The sequence below is a fragment of the Limanda limanda genome, chromosome 1, assembly GCF_963576545.1.
Source record: "Limanda limanda chromosome 1, fLimLim1.1, whole genome shotgun sequence".
In the NCBI taxonomy this organism is placed as follows: domain Eukaryota; kingdom Metazoa; phylum Chordata; class Actinopteri; order Pleuronectiformes; family Pleuronectidae; genus Limanda; species Limanda limanda.
In genome coordinates, this window is record NC_083636.1 from 6,086,788 (window position 1) to 6,103,730 (window position 16,943).

Consider the following 16,943-nt stretch of genomic DNA (forward strand, 5'->3'; position numbering starts at 1 on the left):
TTATTTTCTTAGTTTTGATATGAGGCTGACAAAAAAATGTGATGCAATTTAATTATAAAAGGAGACAGACAGTAATTAAAACACAAAATCAAAATGTGTTTACTTGTAGTATACTAATTCTATCTAAAAACTAATGTATATTAAAATATTAAACAATGTTATAATATATATATATATGTATATGGATTTAATTATTAGTAAATAACAAGTAACATATTTTTTATATAAAATTAATATAATTAGTTAATATTAATATAATATTTAGTTACTATATATATGAAATGCTAAATTAATATATTATAATAACATTACACCATTAAATATGTGTCGATTAAGGTTACATTAATAATTCAAATAATAATAATAATAATAAATGTATTAATATAGCACTTATATAAACAAGGTTACAAGGTGATTCACAATGTTTTTTAAATATATTTTTATATAATATACTTTATATGCTATTTATCTCCACGGAGGAAGTCCCGCCCTCCTCTCCTCCCACATTCACCTACGTCACTTCCCCCTGGCTGACAACATGGCGGCCGTCAGCCCGTCAGACCCGGGGACTTCGCTTCCCAGGGCCGTGGTGATCAAGACGGAGCCGCAGGTGGAGGCGCAGGTGGAGGCGGAGACGGAGGCCGGGCTGGGGGTCGACCCGGAGGGGGCTCCGGTGAAGCGGGACCCCGTGGTGCCCCTCCTGGCCCCGGTCAGCGGGCTGCAGCCCCTCGCCTGGTCGCAGGACCACCGGCTGGCCGTGTGCACCACCAGCTCCCTGGCGCTGATGGAGCTGCTGTGCGACGTCACCAGCGGGAAGCAGGAGCTGATGCTGCACCGGACCTCCATCCCGGTCCCCGGGGAGACCACCAGACTGCGGGTAAAGAGACACGACACACGGGGTTCAGTGGAGCAGGGGTGGAGAAGACAAGCTAGCTGGTGTTAGCATGTGGCTCTGTTAGTAAACACTGAGCTCAACCATATGTATGAACCTCAGATGAAGAGACGTGATGTAATGTTTTATACCAGGAGACATTAGTTCATATTTAGTCCCCAATAAATGTGCAAAGTATCAATCAATCAATTAATCAATCAATCAATTAATCAATCAATATCCCCAAATCTCAGTTATCATCTAATTCAGGATTCTCTCTCAATGAATGAACACAAACTCAGATTTCTCCAACAACCTGAAATAAACATCTCCAGGTGACAGGTGATCTACTGAAGATGAGAAATAAACTGAAAGGCATCGATAATAACTGATTACAGGATAAATCAACTTCACTATAATGTCAAAACATGCTTTAAATAGTACAAACTAAGAAAAACAGACTACGACACCTGTTAAAGTAAAATATGACTCCTTTAATTCAGTGTTTTCATTGACCAAAATCTCAAATCTATGAGTTCTGCATAATAAAATAATAATAATCATTATTATAAAGGTTTTTATATCGATACCTTTTGTAAATTGTAAAAAATAGAAATGATAAGACTGGAAAATTAAAGGTAAAACTGTCCCATAGATGAAACTTGTATATTATATACTGACCCCTGTCATATATCAAGTTATTGGTGGATGTGTTTGCCTCAGCAGTGATGATACATTTCAATAACAACTCTTTCCAAAACACACAGGTGGTCACAAACTGACATCTGTGAGTGTTTTTGTCTGGTTGTTATTTGTGTAGTTGTGTTACACAACTTATGTAAACATGCCGTAGGAGCCCGGCCAAGCTCGTATTCACTCGTGTGCTATTAGTTTGGCAGCGGTGGATGTTTCCGTACTTTCATTATTTACTAAACTGAGAGAAAGATAATTAAAAAGCGATTGGATACAAACGTCGATGTGAAGAGAAACTGAAAAAGTATTTTGTTCTGGTAAATCTCTCCCTCCACAGCTGCTCTACTGGGTGATAATGATTGTTTATAGGTTCCTCTTCCAAAAAATCCACTTGGCAGATACAGATATTGGACGGAGGCTGAGTTTAATAATCCACTCGACACAGTGACAGAAGGGTGAAGTTGGTTTTCTGCCGTCGTTTATAAATATGATTAAGTGCTTGTTAAGCAGGAGGCTTAATGAGGCGGGGGGTGGGGCAGGCGATGGCGTTCAAAGTAAGTGTCACAAACGACATTATGTTGCGTTGGTCGCTGCCATTTCAAGGATCAATAAAGTTTTTTTTTTTCTGAATCAGGTTATTTAGTTGCTCGTTTAAAAAGAATGCTTTGTTTTTCTGCTCATCATCAACTGATCTTTACTGTAGCATCTTTTACCTTATTATCGTTATTATCTTAAATTACATTTAGATATACATTGCACTTGTTAGGGTCAGTTTATAATACAGGGTTCCCACGGTCATGGAAAACCTGGAAAAGTCATCGAATTTTAAAATGTGTTTTTCCAGGCCTGGAAAAGTCATGGAAAAAAATAATCTCCCAAAAGTTTTGGAAGTCATGGAAATTTGTTATATTCATATTTTCATGTCGTTAATTTTAGGGATGGGCATAATTAATAGACGATCGATTAATTGATCATCAAGAATTTCGTAAATTACATTTTTCATATTTTCAAGTGTAACCATTGAACTGATCCCGTTTAACTGCCACAAGAGTTGTTCATCTTGTAATAAAGATCTCAATGAGGAAACTTGCTGTGTTTTTTCTATTTTCACTGCATTTTAATATAGCCTATAAATAGTGAATTTTAATATAAAATATTAATGATTAATCGAAAATTGATCGTTAATTCTCCCGACAATCGATTAAGACAATTCAATCGAATGCCCATCCCTAGTTAGATACGCTCAAAATATAAGCAGGCATACTTGGGTTTGTGTCATTTAAGGTATACTGTATGCCTTGGGATTCTCATTGTTAGTTTGAATACTACATTTTGTCACTTTTTCGCGTATACACCGAGATTTCACAAAATGTTCGGTCATGGAAATTTGGTTTAAAGTTATTGAAAAGTCATGGAAATCCATTGGTCAAAATGTGTATGAACCCTGATAATAGTTTTTCAAATTACCTAGGACTTCACATAAAGTCTGGTAGAAAGTACAAAGTAGAACCCGATTGATTTAAGGGGATATGTTTAAGGGTTTGATTACATCTTAGGAGTCATTGCTGAATGATTTTTCAGCAGCACCGGTTTTCAACAACTCCTCTTTAAATATTGCGAGTTGTGTACTTTGGTTGTTAGTGAAATGACTTTCTTTTTGTTTTAAAAACTTTAATTCTTTAATTTTGTTGTTTAACGTTTCAGGTGGGAACAGCGGAAGAGCATACAAAAATGGTGGAGAAGTTCAGCACGCACCCGGACCCCACCGTGAGGCAAGTGTTTCTGGCCGACAGAGTGATGAACCCGTCGGTGGTTGCGCACAAGGGAGTAAAGTATTCCAGTTGGTCTCCGTTAGGTTGTGACTCCGCTGGACGGTGTTTGCTGGCGTGCCTGACGCTGGACCACAGACTCACCATCCACAACAGCCACAAGCGCCTGGAGTGGAGCACGCTCGTCAATCTCACCAAAAAGTACAGTGAGAGGTTAAAGGAGCGCGGCTACGCCAGAAAAGACAACGAGCCGCCGCAGGAGAACCTGCAGGACTTTGAGGAAGTGCAGCGGCGCTTCCGCATGCAAACGCCGCTGAGGATGGAGTGGTCGAGCATTTACACGACCAAACAGGTTCAGCCGGACAACACGGGCACGGACCTGGAGATGGTCCTCCTGGCTGTCCTGATGGAAAACGGCGACCTTGTTTTGTGGAAGTTTGATTTGCCGTTTGCAACCGGGGACAATGTCGTGTTTTATGACATCATCGAATCCGGTGTGGTCCGACCCAGTAACTTGGCGTGGTGGGAGTATGAGAACGCAGACCGCCGGATGAGCGGCCTGATCATCGGCAGCGAGGTGGGACCGGTGAAGATCGTGCCGGTCAGCCTGACGGGGGTGAAGGGCTACTTCACCCTGCGCCACCCGGTCATCCTCTGGAAGGACTGCGACGAGATAGCTGTGGAAAACATCAAATGCGTCCAGATGATCCACCCGATCCACAAGTGCAGCTGCAGCCTCATCGTGGCCTCGCGGGGATGTTACGTCTTCTGGTGCCTGCTCATGATTTCACCGGCCGGACTGAACGTGCACAACTCTCACGTGGTGGGGCTTCACTCGCTCCCCGTGGTCTCGCTGGCCGTCAGTCAACATGGCGTTGCGGTGTATTCATGCTCCATAGACGGGTGCATAAAGAAGCTGACGCCTACGTTTACTGAGAACACTTTGATTTTCAAACAAGACGACATGATGCGAGTTGAAAACCTGTCGGGGCGGCGGATACATGGGATTGCGGTAAGCCACAACGGAGCGTACATTGCGATGGTCAGCACACAAGGTATGGTGGACGGCCACCATCCGATCACCAGGACCTACCAGGTGCACTTTTTGACCCTGAAAACACCAGAAAGTGCAGCAGCACTTCTGCTAAAGTCTCCCGTTCAGAACTTGTACAAACTGGCCGACCTGCTTGACATCGTGAGGTGGCAAATTCTGAAAGACAAGTGCATCCCTCCAGCTCTGCAGGAGGAGCTCGACCAAAAGATCCAGGATGTAGACTCGCCCTACTTGTGGCGTTTCAAGCTCTTCTTGGTTCGTATACTTCACAAGTCTCTGCAGTCACCTCTGACGGATCATCTCTGGAAACCCAGCCAGGTGGGAAGCAAGGTGTTTGTAAGGGACGGAGACGAGGAGGACGGAGAGGACGAAGAAGATTGTGTGTTAGAGGAAGGCGAGTCTGTCGGAGGGAAGCCGGAGAAGGAGGAGAATCGCGAGGAGCAGATGGCGGAGGTGCAGGCTTGGGTTAACTCTGTAGAGAGTCACCTGATGAGAGAGAACATGAAGAAGGTGCTGGGGGTGGTGTACCTCAACACCTGGGTCGCTCAGAGCACCAGTATCCCCACCTGTGGCCTGGTGGAGTACCTCGCCAAAGACACTAACGACAGAAACTCAGAGGTAAAACCTAGTGACCCACTGATCTTCACTCACCATGAACGTCCAGAGTCAGATTCCTTTTTGTTTTCACTCGACCTGATAACAGTGTTGTTACGTACATGCTCAAAGTGGAAGCTGCACAGTGTCAATCTGGTTCAGCTAAGAAATGGTTATACAGCGTTAACATTTGCATTTACAGTGTTTCCCCTATAATTAATTTTTTTGCAAAATCTGTGACTGACTGATTAAATCTCTCTTGTGTAAACTATGATCTCTCCTGTTAATCTACAGTAAAGGAATTTTAGTACATTGATTAATCAAACGATCAGCTTTAGACTAACATCAGATCTTTTAAGACGTTTAAGTTTTGAGTTGAAGCCGTGACCAGTAAGACTTGTTTCATCCAAAACCCTGTCACCAGTAAATAGAGTGAAAAACGTTATATTGAAACTCCAAATTTGGGATTTCCTTGGGTTGTGCTCCAACCCTCCACATATCAGACTCCTTGCTGTAGGTAACAAATTTGAACTTTGATGTAATTTGTACTTGTTTCATCAGTGAATATCACGGCCATTAGCTTAAGAGCTAATTGGGATAAAATACTGCAGATTAGCTCTGACATCAAACGTTTTAAATCAGCTGAAAATAAAGCTTTTTTTCGTTCTTTATATAATTATTCTTACCACTGTCTGTCTGTGTGTGTTAATTGTTCCTCTCAGGTCCTCATTGGCCACATGAAGAAAAAGATTAACAAGCAGACGTTCCCGGAGCACTGCAGCCTGTGTCAGGCCGTGCTTCCCTTCACCGACCACAAACAGGCCATCTGTGAAAACGGTCACATGTGGCTCAGGTAAAAAAGACTATTCTTGATTTTTCTTTTATTTTTTAACAACTCCTAAATTTAAATCTCATCCACTAAATCTTCTCGAGCCTCACGGGAAGTGCAGGTGCCGCATCGGTTCAGACGCCAGACAGTCGGGAAGTGAATTGACTCTTTGAGGGTTTATTTGTCTTCACAGAGCAGTAATCAAGCCTCCCACCTCTTGATATTTACCCATGCACCACTCTCATCGTCTCATAAATATTATCTGTCAAACATTTCTCCTTCCTTCCTCGCTGGCTGGGATGCGGTGGCTCCGGTGGGCACTGGGAGGGAAATCTGTGCCCCTTCAGTTGCACCTCGGCGCTGCCTCTGCTCTACTTTTGTGTTTGTGCGTGTGTGTGAGCCTGTGTGTGTGTGTCTGTCCCTGCCAGCCCGCTCTCTTAATGCCGTTCTCTCGGTCTCCTCCAGGTGTGTGTTGTCATACCAGGCCTGCCAGGCGCTGACGTTCAGACGTTGCCTCCTGCTGGATAGCATCGCCAGACTGCCAAAGCCTGAGGGTAAGCACCACTTTTTCCGTCTCCCTCCACCTCCGTCTCACAGTCGCACTCTCCATCAGCCGTCTCCTCCTGTCAGCTTCAGCGTCGGCCCTCAGCCCAGCCTGCCGCTCAGATCACAACATGAAGCATTATGCAAATGAGAGGGTTTCTTTGGTATTTATTATTTTAAAATAAAGGTCTTATCTCACTTTCTGGGTTGAAGAGAGAAACTCGTGCAGCTTCTGTCTCATCGTTGCCTTAAATAATGAGCACTGGTGCAGGAATGATTTGTGAGACTTTTTGTCTGATATTTTGATTTCTTGCAGAATGCATATTATTTCAAAATTATTAATTAAACTAAGTGAGATTTCAGATCCATTAATTGTTCTGATTATTCATGATTTATCAGGGAATCATGGTTTTCTATGGTGCTTAAAACCCCCCCTCAAACAGCAGGTGTACGTCCAGCGTTGTCTCCTGAACTGATCACAGTTGGGAGAGGAACCAGTGTGTGAGGTTTGGCTTCATGCGGCTGCATCATGCATCCCAGGTCTTTATCAGAGTTGGCTTAACGCCTGAGGCACGACTCTCCTGGTCATTCCAACCGATCCGGGCTGAAGGCTGACGGCTCTGTGCAGTTTTGGCATCTGTCAAAATTGCCATCACCTCAGCCTCCGTCTAAAACCATCTCACGAGCTGATTGTGATCCTCTGTGTTTGGTTTCTGAAACACGTCAGACGGTTTTACTGTGTTTAATATGTTTACTGAGGCCTTGTCTCGGTTAGTAGATCAGTAGAATTCTCTGTGGTGAGACGCAGGATGTGTTTGAGAGTAATAACTGTTTCCTGTTGAAAATACACCTTTCATACCCAGAGGTAGATTCAAGGTAAATTAATGATCACCATCATTTTCTCATCATTTATCAGTGAACTCTGCCGTCGACTTCTAATGTCTGACAGAGCTTTAGCACAGAATGTTTCAGTTTATTTACATTATTTTCTTTGTGCAAAATATCATTGGTTATTTAAATTAGGCTCTATTTTGGTATATTGCAAACTTTTAGATGAATATATTACACTAATCTTAAGTACCTGTTTCAAGACTAATTCACTTAATATATGCATTTAACCTTTTAACCTTCCGTCCGTCCTGACTGGTGTCGTGTTGGAAGTTTGATGAAATTGTCCCCAAGTCTTTTAACTTTCATGGAGAAGCGACTCCGACACCGAATCAAATGAGACCAACGTGTGAACTCGTCGTCACATTTAAATTACAAAGTGCAGCCGGAGAGTCTTTAATCATTTCATATTGTGAATCCTGTTTTCTCTGCCCACAGATCCGGAGTGGATAAAGAAGATCCTGCAGGCGCCCTGCACGCTCTGCGACTCGCCGATGATCTAGAGCCGAAACCACCGCGAGAACCTCAGGGCTTCCCCGTGACCCTCCCAGCTCCCGCCCTCATGCGGCGTCCAATTTAGTCACTCATCACTGCAACAGTTTTTTGTTTCATGTGTTTTGTTCACCTTTGTTTTACTTTATTTTGGTATCTTAAAAGTGCAAATAAAAGGCTTTGATTACACGTTCAGACTCGCATTTCCTCTCGAGTGCAGCCTATACAAAGTGCGCAGAGAAGCTGTTTCCCCCCCATGCCGCAGTTTTAAATTAATATTTCACTGAGGTAAAACAGTTTGGAGTCAAACTTTACAGATTTCTTTATTTTTCCTCGCTCTAAAATTAATTCCCAGTCAGACGCAGTGTGTGCACAAGGGTGCAAAGAAACAAAGTTTAAAATGTGGTTATATGTGGAGGTTTTTATTATTCAGTAGGACTTCAGGGCACCATAAATAAGCTCGCTCATTTCCTTCTGTTGACTATATTTCCAAACCTTTGGTGTAGTTTTTATTGCAAGGAAGTGGAACTTACTCTGCTAGTCCTATTTTAGTGAGTTTTTTTTCTTCCCTTTTTGAGTGCAACAAATAATACACTCTGAATAATACATACTTTGAAAGAAAAAAAAAAAAGAAAACTCAACATACCTACTTTAATTGGCACTGTAAAACAATTTCCAAGCTCTGGGAAGAGGGGGGGGGAGGAGGAGGAGGAGGGTGGTGGTGCTCAGTCATTCTCTCAGATGAGGACTTCCGCTAATGTAAACGCAGAAGAGAAGGAGCGGCGAGGCAGATGAGATGAGCAAGAGGCAGGAAGAAAGCGGAAAGTGTGCTTAAAACCCCGGCGCCCCCCCCCCTCCCCGGGGAGCGCCGTCCTAATGAGATTCAGCAGTAATGAGGGACAGAAACATGGCGCCAGATGTGATTCTAATTCCAATTGGGGGGGGGGGGTGTTAGAGAGCATATTGTTAAATACAATTAACCCTTTTTTCATATTTGGAGGGAACAAGGGCCGTGGGGAGGGGGGGGTTACAGGCTCGGCAGGCACGTTTCCCCGACCCTCCCCATCCCCTCGGCCCTCGGCTCCTTGTTCTGGAGACACGGAGGTCGGCGGCCGGTGATCAAAGAGGAAGCTGGACCTGAGAGACCGGGGCCGGCAGCAGAGCCTCCTCTGTCTCATCCCTTCACATCCCTGGATCCGCCAGAGGTGGGGTGGGGTGGGGTCTGCCCTCCCCTCCCTCTGGTGTCACTGGGAGATGATAGCCTGCCCCGGGGCCAGGAGAGAGGAGGCAGCTCATGCTTCCGAACCCTCAGGAGCTCATGAAAGGGGACCTTTTTGATTTTATTTTTCTAAAACCCCCACATTTCTCAGCTCAGTGGTGGCATTTATTGGCCCGAGACTCAGCGAAGCTTCTGTTCCAGCCGGGGGAAGAAAGGGGGCATCTCCCACTTTACTAGAAAGTGAATCCTTTATCACATTATCGTGGCCGCGGCTGCCAGAGGCCCTGAGACGTGTGGAATTAGCGGTAGTTTTGTAGTAATTAGTTTTTTAGGAGCATCGCTGCAGGAAGTGTAGTTTCTAATAATCAGGGACTCAAACATTTTAAGTGGAATTAATGTCGTTTTGTTTATTTTTATTGGATCCTCATTAACTTCTAACTGCTCCTGATGTTCCGGAGGCCTTCACATTAGCGAAGTTCCAAATCAAACATTAGTACAATAACAGTGAGGTTGAAATCAGCTGTGAGCAGTGTGTGATACAGACTAATAATTAGTTCAGAAACCTTTTCTGCAAACAAACATCCATATATTTCATAAGAATTAAGACATCAGCATCAGAATATTACATTTATTTAAACTGTATTTTTAAAGAACTCCAATTCAACCGCTGTAACTGTCTTTCACCCTCACACGAGTGACATTTGCCCGGAGTACAACAATGATAATAACCAATAAATAATCCAATATAAAAATCTGCATCAATGACACTATAAACCTAAATAAAAGTCAACTTAATAGCTTTTTTTCCACAGCTTATAATCAAATGCTAATGTTCTTCCTCAGCAGATCTGTGTGGGTGGAGTATGTTTATTTTCTGACCTTATCAAAAAAAAGCTAATAACCTAATACAGTAATTACATTTTATTTTTTTATTTACTTTTGTGAAGCAATATGTAACATTTTGAAACATGTTATACAAATAAAGATTATTATTATCATTACCAATAAATAAATGGACCTTTACTAACTTTTGTCAAATTATAAGAATATTGTTTTCCTTTGTGTATTATTCACCTAAATGATAATTGCGTTTATTCCTCTGAAGAAACCCCCAAATTTTAGTTTGTAGGAGATATGAAATCTTCATATTAATGATTTTTCAGAGATGAGTTTAAAGAAACAGATGCCGTGAAGCAGGTTCCTCACTGTGACGTGTTCAAAAAAGAGACTGAGATGTGTTAATTAAAACATCAATCTAAAGCAAAACGTCAGAGTCAACAAAAAATATCAGAGCTCTCCTCCTGTCGTCAAACAAATTGAACAGGTTAAAAAGAAAAGAAAAACCACACCCACAGGAAACTAATACCTGCAGCCTAATAAACTAACAATTACAAATCCAGGGTAAATATTAACTTTGGCTACAACACTATGAATTCTCCTGATTGAGCAGAACTGTAACGTAACCCTGCTTTTGTCAAAGTTAAATCCTTTAATAAAACCGCTTATTAATTGAAAAGTTGATACAGAGAATTGTGAGGATGTAAACTGAGCAGTGTTCCTGATCTGTTTCTGTGGAGGGTTTACAGAGTTTGGTGCCTTCTCGGCTGCAGCCTCCCCTCTCTCTCTCCCTCTCTCTCTCCCTCTCTCTGTCGGAGCCTGGGGATTCGGTGCACAGTGTGTGTATGTTTGTCAAGTGGAAGTGGCTCCTCAGGTTGTAATGTTCCTGTCACTGATAGGTGGAGACCAGCACTGTTACAGAGGTTAGCTGTGTTTGGTTGATCCTCCTCCTGCTTTAATATAATAATCCGTCAAAGAGCATCTCCACTGGTAATTACCTGCTTCCCCTCCCTCTCTCTCCCTCTCTCTCTCTCCCACTGTCTTTGCTCTCAACACTTCAAACGGGGGATTTTTCTCTTTGCATACAATATTTATATCCTTTATGTCAGTGGCTGGATGGCATGAAACATTCATGGCACCTTTTCACACCTTAATTTCATGTGATGTTCCTTTTGTTTTGTTTAGACTGAATTTACAACACGAGTTGTCCCACCGTATTCTCTCAAGAGTATCGATTCGTTTTGTTGCTTCAGCGTATTTCAAATCACACAGTGAGCGGTGGCAGCTGCGTCACCTGGAAAACATTGTTTGGGATTTCACGAGTCTCCTGTTGATTCGATCACATCTCGGAGAAAAGACAAGTTTATGAAGGTACTAGTGCTGTCAGTTAAACGCGTTATTAACAGCGTTAACGCAAACCCATTTTAACGTGGGTTTGCGTTAACCCACGTTAAAATGGGTTTGCGTTTTATCAACACACACAAAGTACTAAGTGTACTTTGTGTACACTTAGTACATAGGGTACTTCTTATTTCATACATTTTCCACAAATATTGGGAGGACTCAAATAGCCCTACAAAGTTCTGTGTTTAATTTATTTCAAAGTAGGCCGACACTTGCCTGTGTATTTTGTTTGTTTGTTAGTTGGTTGCTTGTCTGTTTGAGTAGCTGGCTGAAAGCAAAGAAGTAGTACACTAACCTTTTATTGGTAACCTAACTGTTATGGTTCAGCACTAGAAGGTACATATAAACTGATATACAGTATTTCTGGAATTTATTTCTTCCTTCATAAATAATTTTCATTCAACTATTTTTGCCTTGGTCATCCGTGACCCTCCCAGCAGTGACTCCATGTCCCCCCAGGGGGCCTCACCCCTCAGTTTGAGCACCACAGATTGTTTACACTTCTGTGTTTATTTGGATATTTTCAGTTGTTGCAGCCGTTCTTAGTTTAATGATGGAGCCTTATCAACAAGGCCCGTGACCCCCATCTGACTTGGACTCTTATCCCGCACCCACCTCTCAATTCTGTGTTACATTAACACACATAACGTAACAGTATATTGCATATTGCACATCAAAATTTCTCTCCTGCTTTGCCTTTTACTTTTTATTTAACTTTTTATATCTTGTATATGTCTGTTTTGCATTTTACTCTTTATTTAACTTTTATGTCTTGTATATATATATTTGTTTTTATATACAGTTATTTCTTTCTTATGTGAAGTACTTATTGTGTTTTTATGCTTTATGTTAAATGTATGCACCTTTTTACCAAAGAAAATTCCAGATAGGTGTAAACTTACTTTCTGATTCTGATTCTGATTCTAAAGCAACTTACAAAGCTTAATGAACTCAGAAATTGCAGCAGCATCCAGACAGGACCCATCTCGTCCTCCGGCTCTGATGTAAACACGACCGTCTGTGAAGTTCAGGTCAGAATATCTGCCCGTGTGGAAGCTGCGGCACGGTAACGATCCCTGTCTGCCGCTGCCGCCTGCCTCCGCCCCCCCCTCCTCTGTTTCCAAAGTCTTCTAAAGAGAACCACATCCCCCCCCAAACGTGTCAGCACTAATGAAGTCAGTATGCAGGGTTGTCTTCCCCACGCTCTGAACTGATGGGGTGAACATGGTTGTCTAACTGGTTGACTCCCCCGCTCTCTGCCGTTCTACCCCCTGGGGGAGCTGGGTGAGGAGAGAGAGGGAGAGAGAGCTGAGGGAGGGCAGTGACCCGAGACCAGCTGAGGAGGACAGGAGGGCGGGGGGGTTGCATGTCCATCATTAGAGTCACTATTTGTTCGTGGCTTGGAGAGCACTGAAGTGGAACTAATACTGAGCAGCAGAATGGACATGGAGAGGGAGGGAGACTTTTTACTGCTACATTAATTAAGCTCATTCTCAACATGCTCCCTGTCTCCTCTTGTTCTGCTGTAATTAAGTGGAGGGGCTGCATTGTGTGTGTGAGTGTGTGTGTGTGTGTGTGTCAGTGTGTGTGTGTGTGTGTGTGTGTGTGTGTGTGTGTGTTGGTTTAACCTTTTCTGACATTTAGCACAACATCCTCACTTTCACACGTGGGAGGAGACTGAGCTCGTTGTTTAGTGTTTTCACTGTGGGAGATGTTTCTGCCTCTACATCTGAGGTGAATGTACTTTTACTGTTTCTTTTTTTTTACCCATTAATGACTGAATATTGTTTAGTTTATTGTTTTGTTTAGAATGTCAGAAAAAAAAGGCTGAGAGGCTCTGGCGCAAGTTCCCTGAGACAAAAGTGAGGATACAAATGTCATCATACTTTACTGATTTCTCCAGCCCACTATCGAGCAAATCTAATGAAAATACACCAACACATTAACTCATCAAACACATGAATGCCATACGATCCCTGACGTTATAGCTTCTTTCAGACTGAACTCTGGATAAACTCCCCTGTCAGCCCCCTGGTCAAAACTCCAGGAGATTATCCTGAGGATTCATCTCCAGCGAGTGTCGATAACGTTTCTATAATACTACAGATGCAAATCTGAAACAAATGAGAAACTACAAACACATAGAAGACGCTGGGCCAATGTCGCTCTCCTTATTCTTCCCTCTAAAAGAGCGTCTTCTTGACCTTTTAATGACCTTTTAAGATAAATAAATCTTATATAATTAGGAGAAAACATCCTGTTCCGAACCAGTGATAGTTAAGTTTTGTTCATCTACCTAAAAAGCATTGGAACAGCTAATCTTAATGAGTTAAATTTAAATACCAAAGTAAGCGATAACGCTAAAAATGGCTTTGTTCCCATTTGACGCCTCATCATGTGCCAATAATTTACAGCCGTGACAGGTATGAATACTTCTGATACCTAAATGAATCTCTCTGCGATCAGTTGTTCACTTTTACTTAAGAGAGATTCTAAATCGGGACTTATGCTGCTGCGTGTGCTTAAGTGCAGGATTTAAGGATTTCCTGGATTTAATGAGCTCTGTGTGATGTGTCTTTGAGTGTGATTGATAGGCACTTATTTCTTTGTGGCTTCAGGATTAAATCGCTGTGTTTTCTCCAAGAACGTCAGGGATAAGTGAATGAGAATCACCGGTGGCTGTGCTTGAGCGACGGAGGATTGGCAGCTCTTAAGTGAAACACACTGTTCGGCAGGCCTGCAAGACATCATGTCGCGTGTGCGTAAATACGGGCGGATGATGGATGTCTGTCTCCATCCGCGCTGGCACTGTGAAGTGACAGCTCTCTGTAACGGTGACAAGTCGGGTTCCAGCGGAGACAGATTGCCGTCAGGTGGCTCCATTTTCAAAAAATCTCACCAAGAATACGGAGCGCTTAACTTTCCTTTTGAAGGCTGAAGGGCTCGCTGCGCCTTTTATATTCCAGATTTTCCACGGGAGGAGAAGACAAGGGGGGGTGGTGGTGGTGGTGGTGGTGGTGGTGGTGGTGGCTTATTTGAGACTTTGCTTTAATATCTGTCTTTCCAAGATCAGAGCGTGTCAAATTCTCACACCTCATATTTCACAGCATCTATCACAGGCCATGTAAAATTCCCTTAAAAGTGCATTATGCAATATAATAGCAGGTTTGGGTGACATTTATCCGCCAAGGGGAGGAAGGCGGGTTACAGACCTATTGCCTTTTACAAAAAGGATTTCATCACCCGGGGAAATCTGGGTGAATTTCTGCGGTTTGTCTCGCGATTGCAACTGATGATTCAAATTAGACGTGAACTTTACGCCCGTTTCCCGCCGACAAATCTGTTTTTCCGCACGTGCAAATAATTAGAACCTTCGAGGTGACACGAAGCAAACACAAGTTTTGTGTGTGTGTGGGGGGTAGGGGTGTTATCATTTCATTACGTGACTTATTGTCGAAATACTGTCAGCGCAGTTGATCTAGATAATTTTGAGCGGTCCTCCGAGTGTCTGCATGGGAGTGGGAGAAATTATTTCAGGGCCTTGTTAATGCAGAATTTGTAATTTCTTCGCTTTCTTTTTTTTATTTTTTTTAGAAAAGGAAATACCGGTAATAACTATGTGCAAAACCATTAGAATGAATATTTATGTTTCTTGTTATGAAATATTCATTAAGTCGGTGTTAAAAAAAGAACAGCGAGTGAGACTGGGGAGGGAGGCTGTGTGTTTACTTGTGTGTGTGTGTGTGTTTGTGTGTAAAGTGGGGGCGATGGGGGCGATGGGGCCCACATCACCTATTGCTCAGGAGTTCTGACAAAACCCCGGGATTGAATATCTGACATCTCTTAACAAAAGAAGCAGCAGTAGCATCTTCTTCCCCCTTTTATTATTTTTCCCTCTCTACCATCTCCCGCTCTTTCTCTTTCTCTCCGCCCGAGGTGATGCGAGTCCCCGTGTTCATTCGATCTCCACGTCTCTCTCTCTCTCCCTCCGTCTCCACCTTTCATTCCCTCACTTCCTCCTTCGTTCCATCTACCCAAATTAAGAAATTAATGAGGGATAGGTTCTTTACCAACTGCCCCGGCAATGTTTACCACTGATGAAATTATAATGTGGGCCCTGCTGTATTATTTATAAGCCAATTAGGGGAAGTGTTACTTGATTTGATGGGGAGCCGACACACAGAGTACATTTAACTAATGGCGAGCAAGAGAGTAAAGGGAAGGAGGGGAGGGAGGACAGCTGAGGCGGACGATTCCGCACGATGCTCTAGGATTACGTGGCTAATTGCCCTGCTTTATCTGTCTGTCACGGATAGCCATGCATATTTTAGCGTTCCCAAAGACTTTGATTGTTTGCACTCGTGTTGGGGCTGTAACAAGTAGAGCAGAGGCCAGAGTGGAGTGTAGTTAAAAACTGGCAGCAGGGGAGGCATAGGGAGGGGGCGACGGAGAGAGGAGGAAGAAGAGAGTGGGTGGGTGGTTGTTGGAGGGGGGGGGGCGTGCGCAAAAGGCAAAACTCCGACACTGTGACAGGTGGAGGAAGAGTTTTGACAAGGAGCAAAGGGCTGTCGAGGTGGGGGAATGTAACAGGGGCAGAAACAGGGGCCGCTCGTCGGGCTGCAATTAGACGGCGGCACAAACAGTCATTAATTTCACTTATTGTCGCCTGAAGCCGAGCGCGGCCGCAGCGACCTCCTCTGCACACTGTGGAGGAACGACTTCATAATTCTGTTTTGCTCATTTGCTGTTGGCTCAGTGGCATCACAGCGTGGAGACGTAGTGACATCCGAGGAGCCGGCGAGGGACTAGGATCCTGCAGATGCTGCACCAGCAGCTGGAAAAACTGTGGTTACACACAAAACAAATGGTTTTACACAGACGGGTGAAAAACAGGATTAACTGAGTTTTCAATTAGCTCGACTCTAATTGATCAAGTCCACCTCCCGAGTAGCAGCGTTCGCAGTTTTCTGTCTCACAGGGTAAATTCAAGCTGAAATGATTATTGATCGGTTCATTTATGGGGAAAGTTTCAGTGGGAGGTTATGTTTTCACCCCCTTGTCCATTTGTTTGTTTGTTTGTGAGCAAGATTACACAATAACTACTTGGTGGATTCCCACAAAACTTGGTGAAAGTTCAGTTTGGGTCAGGAAAGAACTCATTACATTCTGGTGTTGACCAAGCTTTGTTTTTTTACTTTCTTTAACATTGGGAGATTTTAAGTTTTTTTGACATTTCTCAAAGAATAATTCATGGATCTCGATGAACAAAAGTGATAAATAGTTAATTGGTGATTTGAGTTGTTTTCAGTTTATTAAATATGCAGATTTGCCATATTTCTGCTATTTTGTAAAGTGTCTTTACTTTGTGGACTTTTGGTTTGGAAAAGATTTTACATTTTTACAGTCTAAATAATTCAATAAAAAAGAATCAATATAGAAAATTGATTGTGGAAACATTCATTAGCATTATCCTTACAAAAAAATAACAACTTCCAGACCTTATTTATGATTAAATAAAATATTATTGTATTATTGTTCGTGGAGCTGTTGGCCAGAGAGGAATAATAGATTTTCTGGAAAATTTATTGTGACCCTCCAGGGCGAGCCGCAGGCCAAGGCCCCCTGGTGCCGAGCCGGACGAGGGGAGGCAGCTCCTGGAGGAACCCGGTTAAACCCCTGGAGAGGAGCTCCAAGGAGCAACTCTGACTGATGAGCTTTTTGAAAGTTGATCAGACACTCATGCTAAGGAG

General features: G+C 43.0%; 1 protein-coding gene across 1 annotated transcript; it reads left to right on the forward strand.

Annotated features, from left to right (window-relative positions):
• Nucleotides 1-538: 538 nt before the first annotated feature.
• On the forward strand, nucleotides 539-7,922 carry gtf3c4 (general transcription factor IIIC, polypeptide 4). The gene is made up of 5 exons (XM_061073293.1): nucleotides 539-877; nucleotides 3,269-5,005; nucleotides 5,704-5,834; nucleotides 6,276-6,364; nucleotides 7,680-7,922. The coding sequence occupies exons 1-5, from the start codon at nucleotides 539-541 to the stop codon at nucleotides 7,742-7,744; spliced, it is 2,361 nt and encodes a 786-aa protein (XP_060929276.1). The 3' UTR covers nucleotides 7,745-7,922.
• Nucleotides 7,923-16,943: the final 9,021 nt, after the last annotated feature.

Coding starts and splice junctions, on each gene's coding strand:
- gtf3c4 (XM_061073293.1), top strand. CDS start 539: ATGGCGGCCGTCAGCCCGTCAGACCCGGGGACTTCGCTTCCCAGGGCC. Junction 5,835..6,275: donor AACGGTCACATGTGGCTCAG/GTAAAAAAGACT, acceptor GGTCTCCTCCAG/GTGTGTGTTGTCATACCAGG. Junction 6,365..7,679: donor CAGACTGCCAAAGCCTGAGG/GTAAGCACCACT, acceptor CTCTGCCCACAG/ATCCGGAGTGGATAAAGAAG.